The sequence below is a fragment of the Caenorhabditis briggsae genome (assembly GCF_000004555.2).
Source record: "Caenorhabditis briggsae complete genome, chrIII, whole genome shotgun sequence".
Classification (NCBI taxonomy): Eukaryota; Metazoa; Nematoda; class Chromadorea; order Rhabditida; family Rhabditidae; genus Caenorhabditis; species Caenorhabditis briggsae.
The window spans coordinates 4,604,433-4,627,108 of NC_013490.2; the positions used below are offsets into that span (position 1 = coordinate 4,604,433).

Consider the following 22,676-nt stretch of genomic DNA (forward strand, 5'->3'; position numbering starts at 1 on the left):
TGGGGAGGACTTTAGGAGATTCCAATTTGACTGTGATATGCTCGATTACAAGCCGAGACCTGAAATAGATTCATTAAAATAATCATTTCTTATGAAAAACAACGAACCATTTCTGGCTTCCTCTGCAAAGTATCGAACGTCGAAATCGGAATCCTTTCCAAGCTTCTCGAGGAGTGGCTTTACTTCAGATGTTAGCGTGCTGAAAAATATTTTCAAATTATAAAAATATCAGAATTCACACTGACTTGGCAGTAAGGTTCTTTCCGATCCGCTTCAAACTCTTGGCTGCATTGAATCTGACATTTGGTACATCGTCTTCCACGAGCTGAAAAACATTTAAATATAGAAGCAACCGACTTCTAACGGTGTGCTTACGTCTTTCACAATTGGCATAATTTCCTTGAGGATCTGTTCCTGTGTCATAGCTTCACTGAGGGTGTTCAAGCAGAAGAGGCAAGTCATTCTTTGCAAGTAGTTTGTGTCTTTTTGAAGCTTCTGCATCTTTGGAAGGATATTTGTGCTAGCCCACTGTCCTCCGAACTTCTGTGTCAACTCCTTCATGATGAGAGTGGAAGCTTCCCGGATCGAGAAAACTGAAAAAAAACGTTTATATTTTGAGACACATATGTAAACTAAATTACCGTGGTCGGTGAGCCAGTTCAAGCAAAGAGGCAATAGCTTCTCATCGAAGAACTCTTGTCCCAATTGAGAAGCAAGGAGTGGCATGAATTGAACGATAGCCAATCTGACTCTCCACTTTCCGTCTTCGGCCAATCCGACGATGGCTGGGAGCAAAGAAGTAGACAATTGAGCTGCACCGATAACCTCGTTGACTTTGTCCAAGCTAGAAATTATGTTGAGACGAACTTCTGGAGTCTGATCATTGAGGAGCTGCATGTAGATAGGGAGAAGCTCGGAAACGGTTTGCTCTTTTCCAATAAGTGGAGCAAGTCCCATAATTACACCAGCCAGCTCAGACTTGACCAATTGGTTTCCATCGGTGACAAGTTCCTTTGCCACGGCAAGCAACTGGGTGCAGATGATAGTCTGGCGCTTATCTTCTGGCAAATTTTGGGCGAATTCTTGAAGACGTTGAGTGGCAGCGCATCTGACCTCTCCTTCTGGATCTTTAAGAAGGTTGGTATACAATTGGACAAGATGGTTGGCATCCATTTCTTCCCCGAGGACGTTTTGGATCTCAATAAGCTTCTCAGCAACCATGTAGCGGACTCTCCACGATTTATCATCGAATAGTTCCACGAGAACTGGTTCAATGAGCTTCTTCTTGCTTGGCTTGTCGAGGAGAGTTCCAAAAGCAATAGCTGACTCGACTGTGAGAAGCCGGACAGAGTCTTGTTCGTCGACGTGGAGATCGGTGAGACTGGAGTGGAGTCCATCAACGACAGCGGTCTTTTCAAAAACCTTCGCAAACTCTCCAAGCTTGGCAGCAGCAGCACGACGAACCATTGGAGTGTCGTCACGGCATAGAGTACGGAACATACTGAAAAAATACTCCGTTGTTTAAAAAAACGTTTGGTTGAATGTATACCTTTTGAGTTCCGACTTGATTGCTGGGCTCACGCGGGGATAGACGACGGAGAAGAGTCCACATGCAGAGGTGCGGGAGGTGAACCAATCTCCAGTGGCAAGACGCTTGAGCATTGGGACGAAGTGCTCCTCCAAAGATGCAGAGCTATGCTTATCAGCAATCTTGCGAAGACTTTCAACAGCCTTATCACGGACGACGGTTTCCTCTACGGTAGCCAAGTTTTCGAGCGGCATAAGAAGACAGTGAACATGATCTGGCCCTCCGACCTGAAACAATCATCTAAAAAACATCTCTATTTGCTCAAAATTACCAATGGTGTGAAATTTCCAAGTTGCTCAGCAAGAACAAGAAGAACCTCATCCTCATCATAGATAGTGTCAGTCAAGAATTGGATGAGTTCATTACGAGTACGCTCCACTCCGAGAGCCAGAGCAATTGTGGACAGTTTACGAATGCTGTTAAGACGAAGAGTCACGTCTTCGTTACGAAGCTCATCGATAAGAACAGCGATCGGGTAGAGTGAGTCGTCCGTGGTCTCGTCAGCAACCGACATTGTTGTTGAGTGGAAGGCTGAAAATATAATTGTTGAGGAAGGAGAAAAATGAATGAAACATCGAAATTTTGATAGAGACGAAGGTGTCAAAAAAGAGAAAGAATAATAACTGATACAGACTAGCGAATTGATTTTTTTCCAGTGATAATCCTCTTGCTCAGAAAAATATTTTATTAGCATCCGTGTTCACCAGGAGGGAAGAAGAAGAAGGGATTATCAGGAAATATCATTCAAGAGAGAACGAGACGCAGACAAAAAGGATAATTGAAGTAGATATTTATTGATCGAAGGAACTCCGCTCCTTTCCAGCGAACAATTACGAGTCTAAACCAAAAAGAACTCCAAAAACATCCCATTGCAGTTTGTTGTCATAACATGTTAGGAAATCACTCAACATGGCGCTCGCATATAAAATCAGCATGGAAGAGAAGTAAAAGAGAAGGCGCAGAGAAGCAGAGCGCGGCCATCTCGCTAGCACAATCCGCCACCAGCGGCAGTGCAAGAGCCTCTATTGATTTGTCGTCGGGTTCGGTGTACTGGACGTGGTTGGCGCACACAAAAAACATTGAAAGAGAGAAGAAGGAAAAGAACATGATTTTGAAAAAATGTATTAGAAGAGAAAACATAAACACCATGTAGAACTGGAACTGGAAAGACGTAAAAACTGGAAGTAAGAAGATTATGTTCGGGCAGATCAATACGCCTAATGATAAAATAGATTTTCAAAACATATGTACTGAATAATCCTGCTCACTAAATAATAAATGCACTCTGCTCCTTTGGTGGTTGTAAAGAAACTACAGCAACCAACGTCAATGGTTTCAATGAAATATTCAAGACAGAGGACACTTCGAGTTTTTGGTTTCTATGTGTTTCGTTTTCTTTTAACTGAGAGCAGACATATTAATTTTATTTTGTCAAGCCATTCGATCTATACTTGGCAATGGGAGATGGCGCGAATGTATTCAATACATTCAGTTTCAATAAATGGGCAGACGGCAAGCGCGAGGAGGAAATAGACAAGGAGAGCAGACGCCGACGTGCTGAGCAGGTTTGTGGCTGTGTGTGATGTGCATTTTCTCTCACTTCGCTCTAATAACAGATTAAACGGCTGAAAGAAAGGCTTCGAAAGGAGAGAGCCTTGCGAGAAGCTCAAGGAGATGGGGATCTAGATTTAGATGCGTTGATTGAAGCTATACAAAGAGGAGAATTGATAAATATGCGTAGGTTTTTGGTCACCAATAAAGCGGCTGAAATGCAATATTTAAGCTCAACAAACTGATGTAGTAGTGACAAACTTGCCGGATGAATCAAGTAAACGAAAAAGAGGGGTTCCTGATGAATTCACTGACGATTACATTTTCAATGAGATCAATCTCTACGCAAATCGTTCAATAGGGCTGAACAGTGCTGCAGAGCATGTGGCTGCTCAGGATGTTCCAGTCAATATGCAACAACTTGGTGCAATATGACCAATTGTATAAAAAAAATATGTAAGAGATTTCAGATCCTCTCTCATGGAGATACAACCGTCGTAACCAAAATAACGAAATGACACCAAAAAACGAAGCTCAACCCGAAAGACGACCGAATAATTTCAAATTCAACAGAATGATTCACGAAATACCAAAATAAAGCTTCAACCTAATAAAATCATACTCACAAAAAACTTGATTTCGTTCGTAAGAAAGCTGTGACAATAACCGGCAAAAACACTGTCGGAAGGAAAAAATCGCGCCGGAAAATAATGCGAAAATGTTGACTCATTTGTTTCGAAATAACTCTAGAACATAAATTTGCTAGAAAAATCGACATACGCAGAATTTTGTTGAAAATCTGAAATTTAGGTGTCGCGAGAGCTACTTAAAATCTCGGGTAAGTTGAGTCAGAAGAAAATCAGGGCAAATTGTAAGAGCGAAAAAGAAAAAAAAATCGAGAAAAAGTTCAAAATTTTGCAAGAGCGGTGGAGCGCGCGTGCATGGAGACAAACCGCGCCAAGTTCAAAAAACACTTCCGCGCCCGCCAAATGATTCGAATGGGAAAATCAAACAAAACAAACATTCGGAGGGGAGCGCTGGCGAAAAAGGTCGAGAAGTCAGCCTCTCTATCATATTAACCGCCGCAAATGTTTCGCGTTATCGGACGACTTCCTGCAAGTCTTGACGAGAAAGCGGATTCAGATGCGGAAAACGACGCGGATAGAGGTTCGGTGCCAAGAACGCAACTTCTGTTTATATAATTTTTTGCAGTATTCACTGACGAGTCCGATCCCATTTTTCCATGCTATAATCAGTATCCAAAGAAGTCGATCAGGCTCTCGGTGTCCAAAAAGTGATTAAAAGACGTTGATAAGTTTTTATTTAATTTTCAAGCTTTCAGCTCAGCTAGACTCAAATCGATAAACTTGAACGATGTCCCGAAAAAGGGAGTGACCACTCTACCAATCAGAAGAAAAGGATTCCGTACTCTCGAAGATCCATTCAGAAAGTACAAGGTTCCAGAAGAAGTGATTGATTTTATCTTCTCCAATTTGCGAAAACGAGATCTTCTTGCTGTAATGGCTGTGTGCAAGAGTTTCTATGCGATCGGAACTAAATCGAAGAACTGGCTTATCACTGATGTCATGGAGCGTCCAGTCTCAGAGTTGGCGTTAGCTGGATTGATGAAACGAAAAATCCGTGTTCTCCGTCTGGCCGGTGCCAAGGCAGATCCGATGTCTCGCGTTAACATCCGCTTGTACGCCAAAACCATGCACAGTCAATGCCGTCTCGAGTTCTTGGATCTTTCTCGTGCTAATCTCACCGAGCGTCAACTCCTAATCATCTTGAAGCCATGCGTTAAACTTCAATGTTTGTCGATCGAAGGAAACATTTTGAACAATGAAGTGGCCAGATGCATTTCTGCCAATCGCGATCTCCTCGAACTAGACATATCCATGACTAGAGGAATCAGTGCGGAAGGCGCAAGAATGATCGTTCAAAACTGCACTAAACTTGAGCAATTCAATGCCTCTTGGTGCGAACTTGATAAGAAAGCGCTCGATGTCATTGTTCACAACATCACGGGAAACATTCGAAAGTTGAGCCTTTCTGGATCGGTTCGTGGATATGGATTGAATGGCGAGCGTAAGTAGGGAAGAACTTCAACATTAACGAATAGTGCACATTTCAGACATTGATATTCTATCACAGAAAGTCGATGAAGTAGTGGATCTCGATATATCAGACAATGGAGAGTTAACTGATGCATCAATCGCCACTCTTGTTGCTTATTTTCCACACTTGACTCAACTTTCGATTAATCGCTGCTATGGAATCGATCCGAACATGCTAATGTGCGTTTAGATAAGAGATTTATATGGAAAATAGATGAATGTCATTTTCAGACATCTAAACAACAAGGCGTCACTCCGTTATCTGAACGTTCACGGTAACATTACGGAGAACAATATGGACGTATTCCTTAGAATGTGTGATCGTCTCCGAATCAACAACCAGCTGTTCAATCACACTGCGAAACCTGTCACAAACAATGATTATACTATTTGGGGAAACATCATGCTAGAGAAATAGTTTCATTATAATCACATCATGATTTTTAATCTTTTGCATCATTAGCATCTTACTGTTCCACTAGGTTCTTCTTTTCTCTTTATCTTATTTTGTGTGCCACCAACCGTTGAAACTTGTCAAATATTGTTCGGGATAGATTTGATAGCAATAAATATTTTTTCATTCTCCAAACAATTTTTATATTAATTGGAAACAAAAGATCAATGCATATGAATCGAGAGCGGAAGTTATTACGGAGCATATAGATCTATGAACCGCAGATTCTCCTTTGAGATACCACAACCGATAACGAAGAGGACAGTTGTAATGAGAAGTGGCATCGGTTCCTCTAGTGTTGCATAAAGCGCAGTAGTAGTTGGTTTTGAGTAGAGCACATACACTTCGAACCCCACTATAATGTCCATCAGACAAGTAGAGAAACAAAATTCTTTTTTCACCAATATATGGTCATCTATAATATGGTATTGTGGAATTTTTCACGTATACAATAATTTGATATCGTCCTGTGAAAACAGTTTTCTGTAATTGTTCAATGTCAACTCGATCAAAGTTACTTGACTTTGAAATACCGCTTCGTTGAATTAAAAGAAAATTAACGTTGAAAAGAAAATAAAGTGTACCTCTTTTATATCTTGAACAGCTTTGTATACATCCTGGCATATTTTTGGTCTTTTGTACGTCTTTCTGATAGAATCCCTGTATTTTTTATAATTCTCCGCAAGCAAATAAGGATCTGATGTGATTCCGCTTGACAAATCGAGTGAGAGAAATACAGTCTCAACAGAACCACGAAAACGTCCACCAGCCTTCTTGGTATTTTTACTCAATATACGGACTAGAGCTCCACCAACTTGAACCTGTAACGAACAATTAAAATAAACCGTCGTGAAACCCGTGTTAGAAGTACCGGTCCTTCTAGTGTTTCATTTATTAAAGGTTTTTTTTTCATCAGAAAATTAACTGAATTCTCGCTCGAAATTTCATGGAAATCTATCATGCTCATCAAAACCAACCCATTTTTCATATGTACTGTTTTGACAATTTTTCTGTAAAATTTTGATGTTTCTGGAATACTTTACACACAATTTAAATTCCTATAAACTTATTTTCAAATATATATATATATTAAATGTGCCATTCTAATATAGGTGTTTCGGTATTAAAAAATCATACCTGATCGCTTTCTCGTTGATAATCTTGTGAACATGCATTTCGGGCTGTACCTTCTCACAAGTTGTCTTATGAATGAATCATAAGTTGTCTTATGAATGGCTTTTAAAGTGGGCGGAGCTTAATGTGTTGTGTGTCATGTCTCAGTTTGTGTCACTTTTAACAAATTTTCTCGTTTTGATCTTCCTTGGTTGCTGAGTCATCGCTTTACTATGCTTTTTTTGTGCAATTTCTGTGTAACCTGATGTTTCTCACTAAAAGTAGTAATACGTCCGCTTTTTTACGAAATTGTTTCGTTTTTGATCTTTTCATGATGACCTCTTGATTCGACTGATTTTGCACCATTACTGTGTCTTTTGTTGTTTCTGACATAAAGTACATTTATAGGTAGGCACCGCAACATAATTTTCAAAATAGATATTTTCTTATTTTTATTGTTGGATTCTCTTCTCCACTCTTATAGAAGTCTATTCCCAAAATTTCAGCGGAAAATCTTTCTCCAGACACGAGTTACAGACCCTTTTCTAACAGACCTCAATGTACTGACTTTCTCCTCATTTTTTGCGGTGCGCAGAAAAGTGGGCGGGGCCTTCCGGTGTTGCTTCCTTCCTATGTTTTAAAGTAATTGGTCTATGAATGATATGGAAGCAGACGCCTAACATTTTTCGGCGACAGTAGATTTTTTTAGTTAGGATTGTATATAGTGGCAAATTTTGCGCAGAATCTTATGGTAAGAAGAAAATCGGGGGCATTTTTTTTCACAAGACTCAGTTTCACCATAATATGCAAAAAAAAGTTGGGGTCATCGCTAAAATTTTTTTTATTTTGGCTGGAACTTTGGGTGAAAATTGTGTTTTACGGCGACAGTAGAAATTCTATTTTATTTCAAAATCCACTCCTCCAGTTCGTAATCTACCAGAATCCAACAACAAATTTGGGGGCATCCCCCCTTCATCTAACACTTTTAGCCCATTTTGTATTAACATTCAAAACACAAAAGAAGATACAATTGTAATCAAAAAGGTGTAAGCAGCGAAAGCAAAGCTTCCTAGAAGTGAAAAGATTCTTAACTTTTTCAGATTTTTAGAGATCGTAATTCATTGAAGATTTTTTCTAGAATAAGTAAAAATAATTTAAACACTTCCTGAATCTACCATCATCAAGATCACTAGATTTATCAATAGTTAAAAAATTATACTTCGTAGACCAAACTTCTCTTGAAAATTCAAGAAACTCTTCTTTCTTGATTTCTGAACAATGATCGCGATAAATATAATCTAAATTCATCTTATCTTGTGGAAATATTATAAATAAGTTAGCATTCTCTCTAATTGTATTCTTTGGTAACTTAATATAATTTTGAGAAATGTAAAAACAATCTACACCAGAGTGTCTTCCTCTAGTATAATATCGTTCTATTTTATTTTGTTTTTCTAGTAAAATATCATCAAATATTATTAGAGTCTTCTTATTGGGATCAATTGAACTAGGATCTGGAATATCTTCTAAAGAAGAACTAGTGAAAACATCAATGATTGGCTTGGAATCATTTTTTTCTTCAATTATGAAGTCTTGCTTTTCGAAACATTTTCTAATTTCTTTTTTACTCAATCCTTCATTCATTCCATTAATTAATGCTTGATAACAAGGTTGAAATAAAGTTGTACTAAAGATATACAAATTATTGTAATCTAGATATTCTTCACCTTTGTAAGCATCCAAAAGTAAATTCATTAGTAAGTTAGTATTTCCACATCCACTCTTTCCAATAATACATCCTCTTATACTTTGGGGAAGTAAAGGATTGTTATTTCTTTCTGGATAGTAATTTTTGATACTGTAGTCACTGAAATCACTCTTTTTTAAATTTATACCTAGGTATTTAAAATGTTTGAAAAATATAAGATAAAATAAATTATTCAAATAAATTGAATCTTTAATTAAGAATGACAAGTCTCTTCTTAAATATATATCGAACAAATGAAAAGACATTTCAATTTCCACAAGATTTAAAAATTAGTAGTATTAGTGTTGTGAAGATTGATGGAATTTTGGATTGTTCTAATGATAAGTCTCTTGTTTATCTATCATGCAATCTTATTTGTGATACTTTCATTGATGAACGGCAAAGTAATATCATTTGCAAGTTTCCTTTAGATTCGTCTTCAGTAAAATATGAACCAATAAACTTAATTTATCATCGAAGTGTTAATAATTGTAATACTTTAACATTAAAACTAGTGGATGATAAAAATAACCTTATTGACTTTAACAAATGTGATCTTCATATAGAATTATATGTAAAAACGTAAAAAAATGAAATAATTTAAATTAAATTCTTTTGAATCCTGATCCTTCACTAGGTCTTGCAGATCCTTTCTTTAGAGTTCTAAGAAATGCTGCATTTTTTTATTCAATTTTTCATTTGTAGTATTCATTGATTTTTGAGTAATACTTCCTCCTTCCTTGACTTTTACTTTTTCATTGATTTCTATTTTTTCTTCATGTTTAATATCTTGAATCAATTCTATTTTATCTTTCTCTTTTGGACTTATGATAACATATTTTGAAGAATCACCAGAATTGAAGAATCTCATTACGTTTTGTAGAAGATTATAATTTATTAAAGAATAATAATAATTTAAATAATTTAAAGATAGAAAAATTTAGTCTACAACAAGAGATCTTCTATGTTCATTTCTGAAATCTTGCAGTTCAACATCTTCATGATTTTTTGTTCTCACAAAAATTGAATTCCTATTTCTCGGATTTCTATTTTTTCTTGAATCAAAGAATCGAAGATTCCCGGATCCTTCGGATTTAAAGAATGTTTTTGGAGAAAGGACCATCCAAATAGATCTACCTATAAATATGTAAAAGAGAGTAACACCAATAGTTACATAAATCCTCCAAATTCTAATGTAATACTTCTCAAAAATGGATTCTACCTCATCTAATATTTCATGAGGAATCATACCATCTTGACTATTTGAGTGTAATTGAATGCTAGTATCAGCTTTTTCTCGCATCTCATTAATTAATTCTTCCTCTATATTCGTTTTTGTATCAAGGAGGATATGTTCATGAAAGATTACTTTATCATCTAAGAAATTTAGATCGAACTCTTCAAAGTTTTTGAAATTAGCAACATTATTAGCCATAGGATGTAGTGCTAGGCTACTAGAAATTATTCCCCCACTTGGATCGTTCTTGTAATACCAAATCTTGTCTCCAAATTGTTTAATTCTGATGGGTATTTGTCCTTGAGTAAGAGCTAAACTTGTCTTGAATCCATCAAAATGTGTTAGATCAACAAATTCAATGTCAGAATCATCAATTTCTTTACAAAATGTCACTTGAATAATATCGTCATTAGTATCAATTGATTTTACCCTTATTGCTGAATGATTTAGTTGTTTTTGAATGTATCTTCTAGGATTTTCTTTTATGAGAGTCTCAAGAAGAGAAGTATGTTCATTAAAGATATCACACATTACTTCAGTTGTATGTCTTAGTAGATTATTTGATTTGTTCTCAAGGTATTGAAACTGTTGACAAAAATCCGGGTTCCCCGCAGATAATTGTCAACCTGAAAGCAGAGTAACTCAGGGTCTACCGATTTTCCCCGCAAAATCCCCCTGAATTACTTGCTTTGATTATTCATTCACTATTTTAGTAGTATGTAAAAAGTTGTCATTGGACGGTCATTTTGCCCAAATGACGTTTTTTGCACTTTTTGACTATTTTAACGCTTATTTTCATCAAAAAAAGTGTCTAAGCTCATCGAAAATCAGTCATTTTTGAAAAACGTCACTTTATAGGCTGGACGTAGAAGTGTCCATTTTGCCCACTTTCAATTTTTCACTTGTATTTAACATTTTAAGCCATTTTAAGGCTTATTTTCAACAATTTTCAAAAATGTGGAAAGGTGTACTTTGTAGTTTGTAGTTTCTTATAAAAATGATGATTAATAAATGGCGAAGCTAGAAAAAGATCTAAAGCGTTTAACAAATCTAGATCTCATTGAATTAGTTGACTCATTAGGAATCAAGAATTTCCGTGGTGTATTTATGCGAGATACTTTGCCAGCGAAGCCGAAAGATAAAGAAGTAGGTATTGTAAATTTAGATTCTTCTGAAGGCAGAGGAACACATTGGGTTTGTTATACCAAAAATAAAGATAAAATATATTACTTTGATTCGTTCGGATTAGATCCACCTTTAAAACTTCAAGAATATTTGAAAAATGGAGAAGATAACATAAAAATATTGAGTTCAACATTTCAAATTCAAGACTTCGGAAGTCATCACTGTGGTTATTATTGCTTACTTCTTCTGAAACTACTAGAAACTAAAGACTTTCAGGACGTTGTTTTATCATCTCTATAAAAGATTCGGTTTAATATTAGAATCAAAGATTCATAGAACCTCTGGTTTGATATTCACATTTCCAAAAGCCATTGTCGAGTGACTATCTTTAATAATATATCTTTTATGTTCAGTAGAAACTTCATCATTGTTGAGAGCTACTTTATTCTGACATTGTGTGAAAATAGTGTGTTTAACACTCCTAATAGTATATTGAGTCTTTCTTACAACAGTCTTATTGAAAAGGCTGTGCTTAAAATCTTCCACAGTCATTGATTTTACAACATTTTTTTATTCCTTTACTTTCATCTCCAGGTTTTGGTACCTTTGGGAGTTTAGGATTCTTTTTTTCTTCTTGACTCTTCTTATTATAATACTCTCTAAAGTTTTCACGTGTTTCTTCAGCAATTTTATATCCATATTGTTTTGGACGAAGGGCTATAAGTTCTTCCATTACTAAACCATTTAATTCATCCTTGAATTTGCCAACTACTTTTTTATTTTCTGTAGAGTATAAGTGATGACAGGGTGGATAATCACTGAAATCAAATTCATTCTTCAAGATGGAATCCTTCTGAATATCTTCATAAAGATCAGGTGTAAAAATTTCATAGATAAGAGAGTCTGTATCTTGATAACACAAATTAATATTATCTCCATACTTCTTCTGCATAACATTGTAATGAAAGTCATACATCAACCACTTACTAAGATCTAGAATAGCAAAACCGACATAAATAGGTTTATCAAGTGTTATATTGATTTTCTCCATTTCTACAGCAGACAACTCCTTGTTATACATGATTGTTCTTTTGTAGTTTGGTTTTGAAGCCAACTTAACTATTTTATTTTCATCAGTAACTAAACGTACATCTACTCTCTCTCTAACATTTTCCATAGTTTTTCCAAAAACTGAGTTATTCATCAGTTTGAAAAAATCTTTCTCAAAATCATTTTTTGCTGTTTTTCTTAGATTAGTATTCATCTCAATATACTCTTTGAGCCAATCACTTTCTTTAAAGGTCAGAATTCTATGAATTTTTTTCACTTTAAGACCTAATTGGATACACTGCAGCAAATTCGTATAATGAATAACATATTTCTCTTTATTGAATAATGTGTTACACAACTTCTTGACTTTATCAATTTTCACATTTTCTGGACACAGAGGAAAGTCATTGTGCATTGAGTGTAATTCTTTAGGATATTCTAAGTCTACTTCGAAAATACATCCTCTACCTAAATTATTCAAATAGTCGATGTAATCATCTATTTTCAAACACATGTCTTCTCTCTCACCATTGAGAACATCAATCAATGATTGAACCACAAACTGAAAATCACCAGTTGGTAACTTTTGACACATTGCCCACCCATACAAATTGTTTGCATCTAAATACATCAGATAATTTGAAGGACTTGAAGGATCAAAAGTATTAGTATATTTATTATTAACCTTAGAATATCTTTTGACCGCATTAACAATACCACCTCTTATTCCCTTCTCAATCATCAAGTATTTCTCAACATCTTGAAGTACTTCTAATTCTACTTTAGTCTTTTTTAACATAGCATCCCAAGCTAATCCAGGACTAGTGAAATACCAACAAGGATCAAGTTCATAAACCCTTAGACTCAAGTTTCTGAAATTCTCAAAGACATCTGCCAATAGTAGCACATCATTGATCATGTAAATTCTAGTGTAATCTTCTAAATTAGAGCATTTCATTTTCTTCCAAACTAACTTGGCATATAGATAATCTTTTCGCGAGCATTCTTTACCATTCAGATAATCATAAAATGCTGAAATGCTTGGTAATTTTGTTTCTTCAAATCTCTTGAAAGAGTCCATGTATTCATAAGGATAAATTTATCTATAGACGGACGTCTATAGACGGACGCGACGCGACGCGACACACAAACACGTTGGGCTAGAGTGGAAGGGTGATGACAATGACGCGCAAGCAGAGACGCAGAGGGAGGCAAAAAAAAAGAGGCGAGCGTCACATTCTTTCACCTCATTCTAACTTCTGTAAATAGAAAAGAGTTCCTTTTCATCTGTAGTTTGCATTCTCTCTTTTTTTGAACTGATCGAATATGTTTTCAGAGTGCAAAAGGTTTTAGAATTTGCATTCAAATTTCAGATAATCAAAACCAAAGGTTATGGAGTTCTCAATCGAGTTACAAGATCATGAAGGCGTTGTACATCGAGAATTTCGTTCCACATTCAGTTATCAGGTACTGGTTTTTTTTAACTTATCAATTATTAAATGTGTTTTTAGGATACTTTGTATCATTTAAATGGAGAAGTTCAGTCGAAGTTGAATATCGACCGGAAATATCAAGAGCTGTTTCTCGAAGGCCAAAGACTCGGTGGATTTAGCGAAGACAAACTTCAAACCTTGGGACTGAAACATCGCTCTAAGGTTGTTGTGGTAAGTGCACTAATTTTTATTATGTTTTTTTATTGGATGTTGATATAGTAGAGTATAAATTATAGAATTTGTTTTCAATAGATTTGAGAATCTTTCAAAAATATTAACACGTTTAAGATATTTTTTTAATCTTTATGGTTTTTATGTTTTGATATTTGAAATTGATTTTTTGATTTTAGAGACATAACATGGTCGCTAGTTGGAAAGCATTCGTGGACACTTTTGAACTGGCTCGACAAGCTTCAGCACAAAAACAGTTCATTCGACTTGAGAGAACGGTTGGTCAAGCCTTGGGACATCTGATGCCACTCGTCGACGCAAAATTATTGGTCGCCTACCCACAATTCGACCTAATTTTTCGTCAATTCGAAGGGAACTTCTCTCGATACATGGATCAAGAATACAAGTTTATTGAATCAGCAGCACACAAATATTTCTCCAAAGTTTTTGCCGACAACCCAGAATGCCCAACTCTTCACATCAAATGTGAAAAGAAGGGACCAGAAGAGGATGGAGTCCAAGTACGTTTTACTAAAATTTGATAATAACTATAATTGCACAATATTGTCTTCAGGGTGGCCTTATTTGTTATATTATGCGGAGTAAATCACCAATTGGAAAGTTCTATGTGAAGGAACATATGGCTCATGCGACTGGTCAGCATGCTGACTTACGAGAACTTTTTGTGTATAAACTCCTCGAGCTGATAGGAGTTGGGCCGAAGGTTCATTTCATACCCAATGTACACTATTCTTCTTTTGGACTGTATATAGGAACCGAAGAAGGTAAACCTCACAATTTTTTTAGTTTCATATAATCCATTTACGTTTTAGTACCTAGTTTCCGAAGAGCAGACACTAATGGACTGGAGATAAGTAGCGAAGTGCACGCTCAGAGAGCCTTGCTACGTCGTTTGCTGTTTGTGAAGGATTTGCACTCAAAGAATTATGGACTAAATGGTGACGGGAAACTGAGCATTATTGATATTCAAGTATGATTGACAGAATTTTATATTGTGATCTTTGTGATTTAGATTAAGGACTTTGTCCAGCCTGAAATGGTGCACAAGTATTTGGAAGGGTACCAGAGCTGGAAAGGAAGCAAAGAAATACGGATTCAAGTGGCGAAGGATTGCATTCAAAACTGGAATCTTCAGGAAAATTTCGAAAGAGCAAATACAGCGATCTCAATGCAAAAGGAGTTATTCAAAATGCATTCCGTAAGCTATAAGCCGAGTAGAAACTTTGATGATTACTTTGTGCAAATTAATAACAATCTGAATGCTCTGATGGAACGTCTGAAATGAAACTGGTTTTATTTTTTTACATTGTATTTATAACATAACATTTCCTAACATTAACATAACATTCTGTTCTTGCTGGTATTTTTACATTCTGTTCTTGCTGGTATTTCCCCTTTGATTGTCTTTACCGTTTGCCTTGGCCCCATCCTTTTCTCTCTAATAAATGGGTCAATGATACTTTGTGTACTGTTTTGCATTTGCACCGTTTATCTCATACACACTTTCAGGTTTTTAGGGCGCGCTACAGGCGCGCGAGCACTCTCGGGTTAGGACATAGGATCGGTCTCGACTGACTGAGGATCCGCTGTCAACAGAAACTCTCCAGCTGCTTGAAAATCTGAGTAAACTTGTCTTCTTGTTCGTTTTCCATTTTTACATTTTCTATTTTCCAAATCTTCTAGAGCATATTTAGCAAATTTTGTAATATATTCATCATAACTTGGAAAATTATTACAGGCTTCTCTAGTTTTCATGAAGTCCTTCAATTCCAGATCTTTAGATTTTAAGTAAACTTCATAACTTGGTAACTTGGACCAATCATTTTTGATATTTGAATATTCTTCATAAGTTGGTAATGGAAAAGGTTCTTCTAAATTTTCATAATCTTTATTAGACAATCCTTCGGATCTAGGAGTTGAAGACTCTGATCTTTTTGTTCTATCAATCCTTTGGATATCAGAATCTTTGATTTTATCAGTTCTATTGTCTTGTAGATTATTATTAGAAGTATTATTATTACTTTCTTGATCTTTGAATTTCACAAGTGAATCCGAAGGAGATCCTTTGAGTCTTGCTAGTCTTTCTATTTTTTCCTGTTTCTTTTTCTCGAATTCAAGATATGTCTTCATTTTTTCTTCTCTTCTCCTTTCAAATTCTTTTCTTTCAGCTTCATATTTATTTCTTGCTTCTTTGTCTTTTTGAATTTGTTGTTCACGAAGTTCCTGATCCTTTTGGATTTGTTCTTGTTGTCTTTTATAATATCTCTTTCTTTTTGATACAATCCTTCGTATCTAAAAGTCGAAGACTCTGCATACTTCTGAAGATTTGTACTTATTTCTTGAAGACGCTGAGTTGAAGTTAGTGCTTGTGGTGTTGGAATTCTTTGAATTTCATTTTGTAACTGACGTACTGCAAAACCTTCTTCACTAATTAAGAGATCAAGATTACAATCTCTCACAATTTTGTTTTTATTCAAACTCAGAGCAATTTGATTTTGACTATTAATCCAAAGTCCATTATTCATGATTCCATCTAGTTGTCCAATAGAAATGTATTGACAATTTTGATCTTTATTGACATCCCAAACCATGATTTCATTAATCGTATCACCTTGACAATAACCATCTTGATACTTACAATTTGAAAGATCGGCTAAAACATTACTTGGACTACTTTGATTGAAATGAGAATAAACCTTTGTGTCAATTATAATGCAATTCTCTTTGTAATATCTTTTTGGTGAGAACATACTTGTGAATCTATTTGGATAATCTACTTCAACTTTATTATTTGTACTCCACAAACCAGAGGTTCTACTCACTGTTCCATATTCACATTTCTTATTTGCAATCCATTCTCTACATTCTGCAAGACTTATAGAATGATGATTTAATTCCTTTTCTACTAAGTGCTCATACCCTGAAAAATCTGTATACATTGATACTTCACTAATTAATTTCTTACACAATTTCGCATCACTTAAATATTCAATAATGTTCGGTTTATATACTTCATAACTTACTACTTTTGATTGACTGTTTAATTGTCTATGATAATTACATTTGTGTAGTTTCGGAAGTTTGAAATATTGAACTGGTGCACTAGAAGTACAAATGATAGTGGCACTTGCAAGGATATCATAATGAGTAAATGCTAAAAAGAAATAGAACTGCAATAGATTCATTTATTATTACAAAAAAATATTTTAAATAAATAAAAAAATAAAAATGGTAGAAGCAATTGACAGAATTCTCATAGTTGACAATCCAATTATTCAAGATACTTCAATTCAAAAAGAAAATTTGATTAGCATATTTCCTTCATCTGGTTCTAGTTTAAATCAACATGGTGAAATAAATTTTATAATTGAAACCTGTGATCAATATCTATTACTTCATAAATCTCATATATATTTAGAAGCTTCATTGACTAAATTAGACAATTCTCAATTGGTAGATATTGATGAAGTATCATTAACAAACAATGGTCCTATGTTCTTATTTGATAGAGCAACTTATAGTATGGATGGTATGCAAGTTGAAAATGTTATAGATCCTGGAAGAGCTAGTTTGATGAAAGGACTTTTAACTTATAGTTCAACAATGAATAAACAGAATACTTTTGGTTGGATCCTTGAGACTAAGGAAATAATGAGCTATAAAATAAATAAATACACTAAGAATAGAAAAGGATCTTTAACATTTTGCATTCCACTGACTCATATTTTCGGATTTGCTGAATGTTACAATCGAATAATTTATGGAAGAAAGCATCAACTTTCGTTATACAGATCTCCAGAAAACAAGAATTCTTGTGTTTCTTCAGATCCGACTAAATTTACAGCTAAAATGACTATCAATAAACTTCAATGGATAATTCCTAAAATTATGCCTAGTCTTGAAATGCAAAATAAACTTTTGAATGTCTTCGAAAGTAATAAATTAATTCAAATGCCTTTTATATCTCGTCAGTTTGAGAGTTATAATATCCCTAATGGTAATCGTGAAGCTACTTGGAAACTTGGAACTAAATATGATAAAATAAAATACCTCATTATCTCTTTTCAAACTGCTAGAGATAACAATTATCTGAATGCTGCAAAATTCGATAATTGTGGACTTGAAGAAATTTATGTTGAACTCAATAGCGAAAGATATCCATATGAATGTCTAAAATTTGGTTTCGATAAATTTAATGCGGTTCAACAATACAATTTTGCTAAAGAATTCAGAAATAGTTATTACGAAAGCATCAAGGATTACATTTTCATGGAAGAAGATGTGTATTATTATTATCCACTTTTAGTATTTGATGTATCAAAACAGAATGATAGAATTATTGCATCTAGACCAGATGTTACAATAAAAGCTTCCTTTGGTAAAAACATTGCTCAAAGTACTAAATGTTATTGCCTCATTCTTTCAGAGAATGTAGTTGAAGTCAAGGATAATAGAGTTAAGGTTTTAAGCGTTTGAAGAATCAAACTAGATTATTTAAATAATTGCATTTAAGTCTTCTTCAAGAATCCAAGAAATATGTCTGGATATCCATACCACTTGACAAATATTTCTTTTACCATCTTACCGTTTTCCTTTCTATTTCTTTTCCGCAGAACTTTTTCTATTTTATATTCTTCTTTGACATTATTATAAAGTGTAAGTTCCTGAGAGTAAAACTTTCCTTTAATTTCCTCATCTGCTAAATCTTTTATTGAATACATAATTGGATCACCTATTAGAACTTCAGAAATCTTAAATTGCTCTGTACTCCAATTTGGTAGATATCCTTTATCAAAAATAGCTTTATATTTTGTAATTCTGACAGTATCACCTATTTTGAATTTCGCTTTGTCTAAAGCCTTTGAATCTTTTTGAATTTCTTCCTTTTCAATTTCTTTAGGAAAAAGATTGTTGTAAACAATACTTTGATTTTCTATTTTTGAAGCCTGCATGGGAGACATTTTAATGCTAGAGTGAAAATGATTATTATATCCCTTTACAAGGTCATCAAGAATGTCTATCCATTTATGATTTCCTTGATGAGTAAACATTTTCCACATTTTCTCTTTCAAAGTCCTATTAAATCTTTCAACTATTGAAGCTTTTTTATCTGAATAAGTTTAAAAGTGATTGATTTCTAATGATTTGAATAATTTATTCATTTCTTTATTATAATACTCTTTACCATTATCAGTTTGCATCTTTTTGGGTTTTCTTTCTTTAAATATAGATTCTAAAGCATCTGCAGTTTCTTTACCTGTCTTACTTTTTAATGGTACTACCCATGCAAATTTCGAAAAACAATCAATGATAGTCAAGAGATATCTAAATCCTTTATTTTCTTCCGCGTAGGGAATCATTTCTACGAGATCTGACTGCCACTGATCATCTATTCCACTGAAGTAAACTCCTTGACTCTTGAAGTTCTTCCTAGCTGGTTTGTGTAGAGTGTAAACATCTTGTTCATTCAGGAACTCTTTGACATCTTTGATAGGCTTCTTTGTTATTCTTGCTAACTCATTGATACCACAAAATCCTGTTTTAGGAGAATAATAAGCTTTTTCTAAAAGATCTCTTTCACCTTCAGAACTTGTGGGTTGTCTAAGAATTTTAGATTTTTCACTAATTTCAACCTCCTTGATATCTTCTAATCCAGAACCTCCTGTGATTGTTGGAATTAGCTTACACTTCATTGTTTTACAAGCTTGGCATAACCCTTTTATCATAGAACGTTTTGAGCTTGTTTCAACATTAAATATTTCAGTAGTATCAGTATATTTTTTACATTTGAAACAGTATACTAATTCCATAATTTAGAAGTTAAAATTGTTTGGCTACAAATATCTTATTTGATTTTGTGAAATGGGGGACGTTCAGTGAAAATGGATGTCTTCACTAGAAAGTGAATTCACTTCCACATAGCCATGAACCCCAAACATGGCTACCTCACCTGAGGTATTAACTTTTTCACTTGGCTTCAATCAAACAAGATATTTGTTTTTCAAAATAAAACAAGAAGATGAAATAACAACAAACATGAAATAACAAAGAATTAACAACAACAATCAAATGATTATTCACTTTCTCCCCTTCCGGAAAAGATTCTTCAAGTCGTTACATACACTTTTTTTCTCAGAATTTCGATTGCTCATTCAATATTTCCTGCTGAAATATATCTTATTCATTTAAATTCTTTATTGTTATTCTGAAGACGTTCATTACTCACCTTTAGTAGTTCGTTGAATCTTCCTTCTCGTTAAACATAATAAAACCTCTTGTTATTGAACACATCTCTCACTGATCGAAGAGATTCATCAATTTCGTTAAATTGATGCTGTAGTAAAACCTGCAAATAAAGAATAATCTAGTGTATCATACAAAAAAAAACGACTTACCAGCTCTTTCTGTTCACTTTTACAATTTCTATGGAGAAGTAGAGATTTCATGACACGAAAAGCATCCTCCATCTTATAAGAAAATATTGCTTCGCTTGAAAAAACATCTTCAAAATGAAATAACAACACAAAAACTGAAAAACTCTGCGACGTAAATCGTTCTCAAATGATACACTTCGTTCTTTCATACCTGTATCTTCGAGAAGTTTCAAGGAGTATGTATCTTCGTATCTTCGAGAAGTTTCAAGGAAGCTTGCTTTCGCTGAATGTCTTTCAGATCCTTTGGTGTGACGTATAAAGGTCAGCAGTGTTCCCTTTCTCTTTGTGTGACCTTCTTTTCTCTTCCCCACTGTGACCGAGCACAATCACACATTTGCCACAGTTAAACTAGGCGCACGCACGTGGGTTCAGGCGAGGGGGTCAGAAAGCTCGCCCCAGCTAACTCGTAGGCCAGCCGAAATTATCTAATTCAAAATGACACGTGGATTTCACGTGGTTATTTCTAATGTTTTTTAACGATACAGAAGGCTATGAATTCGTTTTTTTTTTCGGTGAATACTGCTCCATTTATGTTGCTGTTCTCCCTAAATTTTCCGAGGAAGGGGAAGGCAATATATGACCATTTATTGAGATTCATGACATATAACAAGAGAGATAACAATTATTATTAAACCCAATTGATCCATGCGACTTCTCACGATGATCCATCCGACTTCTCATGTGCACAGCTCGTGTCGTTGTTGTCTTCGCAATCGGATGCCGGATTCTGGTTGCTCTGAAAATAGAACGAATTATTGAATAACCTCTAATAAAGAATTAGCCATTATGGAAAAACCTCAATGCATTTAATATCACCTAAGGACATGACATCCGAAATATATATGAGATAGTATTCCTACAGATTTTATCTAAATGTTATGTCAGGGTTATAATAGCTTCTTCTGTACTGGAAGTACTGCATCATGTTAGCGTAGAGACGGACAGTCTTCGGCAACCGATGGACGAAGGCTAATGAAGATTACTTCAACTTCTTCTTGATGCGAATATCGTTCGAGTGTCCGCACTTCTTTTTTCTGCAGTTGCTGACATGTGGTGGGAAACGATCGTAGCACTTTCTCCAGATCTACTTGTCGCAGTTGTACTTCTGGGCGAGCTGACGGAGCGATGGCTCGAGCCTAGAAAATCAATAAATATTGGAACATTACATATTTCAGTTACTCACCTCAAAAAAACGTCGAAAATCGAGCTTTCTTCCATTCGCTCACTTGACTCATCACTGCACGAGGCGGTTGCATTGGACTTCTCACCTTAATAAATAAGTTGAAACTTTTTTCAACTAATTTTCACTGAAAAAAGGGTAAAAAACGAGCGAAAACGAAAGAAATCATCGAAAAATATTGAAAAAAAAATATTTGTCTTCTCGTCCTAATGCATTAAAGTATGATTGTCAGTCACCGAACTCTCAGCAGCCAATTGAGAATTTTCGAAAAAATTACTGGGGCGCGCTTTTTGACCCCCTCGCCTGAACCCACGTGCGCACGCGACGCAACACGCAAACGCGTTGGGCTAGAGTGGAAGGGTGATGAGAGTGACACGTGAGCAGAGACGCAGAGGAAAGCGAGAGACAGTCAGCATCGCATTCTTCCATAAACCTTTGTGAATATTATGCTTGTCTGAGAAAAAAAGGTTAGAGAGTATTTTTTGCAGTCTGAATACGGTAGCGATATCGAAGCGGAGAGCCTAATAGCACATATTAAGTGGAGACGCAGACACTTTTTCTCTGCGTCTCAACCTTTTTTTCTCAGACAAGCATAATAGAAAAAGAGACTCACTTTTCTTCCGTAGTTTGCATTGACTTCGTGATTTTACATGACGTTACTTTTTCCATTAATTTTTTGATTTCAGACATGACTGCTATCACAATTCGATTGGTTGGAGAAAACGACGATCGTTTGTTCAAGGGTATCGAAGTGGATAATAAGGTTTTACTTCGATAATTTATTCCTATTAACATATTTTATTTGTATATTTTCAGATTCCTTATGTTGACCTAAAGAAGCGTATTGAGACTTTTACGAAGATTCATCCCGACTTCCAAGAACTCCGATTCCGTGGTGATGAGCTACCCGATGTTGAGCGTCCTCTTCAAGACATCAAGTTTGGCGAGGAACTCGTTGTGGTAAGTTGAATTTTTATATTAGGATTTACTTTTTATTGTTAGGATGTATAATTTTATTTATGACATATAGACTGCCTTATAAATTATTATTGTTTCAGAAACACACATCCCTTCTTCAATGGAAGAATTACTTAACGATAGTGCAAAAGTTTCGTGAAGCCAAGGAAAATCGTTCAAGGCAGAAAAGAGTCGTTGAAGCTAATGAGCAAGCGAAACAATTATACGATGTGAAGTTTTTCTCTGCTTATGCGACATTCTATTCGGATTGGCTCCGTATGCGAGAGGAGTATGCCGTTTTTCTGGACAATGTTCCGGATTTTATCAAATAAGCAGCCAAAACGTTCTTCACGCGCAAGTTTAACGATAAATTGATCGATGTCGATTTCAAGGATAAGCCCTCTGGTATGTTGAGTTTATTTATTATTGATTTTGATT

The 22,676-nt window shown here is 35.1% G+C and overlaps 7 protein-coding genes across 7 annotated transcripts; 4 read left to right on the top strand and 3 right to left on the bottom strand.

Annotated features, from left to right (window-relative positions):
• Window positions 1–45: 45 nt before the first annotated feature.
• On the bottom strand, window positions 46–2,102 carry Cbr-paa-1 (the record flags this gene model as incomplete). The annotated part of the gene is made up of 6 exons (XM_002641231.2): window positions 46–199; window positions 246–325; window positions 376–593; window positions 642–1,501; window positions 1,550–1,815; window positions 1,860–2,102. The coding sequence occupies 6 exons, from the start codon at window positions 2,100–2,102 to the stop codon at window positions 46–48; spliced, it is 1,821 nt and encodes a 606-aa protein (XP_002641277.2).
• A 943-nt stretch (window positions 2,103–3,045) lies between these two features.
• CBG05189 lies at window positions 3,046–3,737 on the top strand (the record flags this gene model as incomplete). Its single annotated transcript, XM_002641230.1, has 4 exons — window positions 3,046–3,153; window positions 3,205–3,325; window positions 3,372–3,563; window positions 3,610–3,737. The coding sequence occupies 4 exons, from the start codon at window positions 3,046–3,048 to the stop codon at window positions 3,735–3,737; spliced, it is 549 nt and encodes a 182-aa protein (XP_002641276.1).
• A 490-nt stretch (window positions 3,738–4,227) lies between these two features.
• On the top strand, window positions 4,228–5,674 carry Cbr-skpt-1 (the record flags this gene model as incomplete). Its single annotated transcript, XM_002641229.1, has 5 exons — window positions 4,228–4,306; window positions 4,352–4,433; window positions 4,482–5,227; window positions 5,274–5,436; window positions 5,488–5,674. The coding sequence occupies 5 exons, from the start codon at window positions 4,228–4,230 to the stop codon at window positions 5,672–5,674; spliced, it is 1,257 nt and encodes a 418-aa protein (XP_002641275.1).
• Window positions 5,675–9,510: 3,836 nt separating this feature from the next.
• CBG05187 lies at window positions 9,511–12,940 on the bottom strand (the record flags this gene model as incomplete). The annotated part of the gene is made up of 5 exons (XM_002641228.1): window positions 9,511–9,707; window positions 9,822–10,244; window positions 11,038–11,178; window positions 11,515–12,544; window positions 12,668–12,940. 5 exons carry the CDS (start codon window positions 12,938–12,940, stop codon window positions 9,511–9,513), a joined length of 2,064 nt encoding a protein of 687 aa, XP_002641274.1.
• A 434-nt stretch (window positions 12,941–13,374) lies between these two features.
• CBG05186 lies at window positions 13,375–14,952 on the top strand (the record flags this gene model as incomplete). Its single annotated transcript, XM_002641227.1, has 6 exons — window positions 13,375–13,449; window positions 13,494–13,646; window positions 13,826–14,167; window positions 14,221–14,431; window positions 14,480–14,637; window positions 14,686–14,952. 6 exons carry the CDS (start codon window positions 13,375–13,377, stop codon window positions 14,950–14,952), a joined length of 1,206 nt encoding a protein of 401 aa, XP_002641273.1.
• Window positions 14,953–15,793: 841 nt separating this feature from the next.
• CBG05185 lies at window positions 15,794–21,336 on the bottom strand (the record flags this gene model as incomplete). The annotated part of the gene is made up of 7 exons (XM_002641226.1): window positions 15,794–15,985; window positions 16,490–16,587; window positions 18,934–19,268; window positions 19,966–20,013; window positions 20,761–20,837; window positions 21,085–21,237; window positions 21,328–21,336. The coding sequence occupies 7 exons, from the start codon at window positions 21,334–21,336 to the stop codon at window positions 15,794–15,796; spliced, it is 912 nt and encodes a 303-aa protein (XP_002641272.1).
• A 633-nt stretch (window positions 21,337–21,969) lies between these two features.
• Window positions 21,970–22,570, top strand: CBG05184 (the record flags this gene model as incomplete). Its single annotated transcript, XM_002641225.1, has 3 exons — window positions 21,970–22,044; window positions 22,098–22,241; window positions 22,340–22,570. 3 exons carry the CDS (start codon window positions 21,970–21,972, stop codon window positions 22,568–22,570), a joined length of 450 nt encoding a protein of 149 aa, XP_002641271.1.
• Window positions 22,571–22,676: the final 106 nt, after the last annotated feature.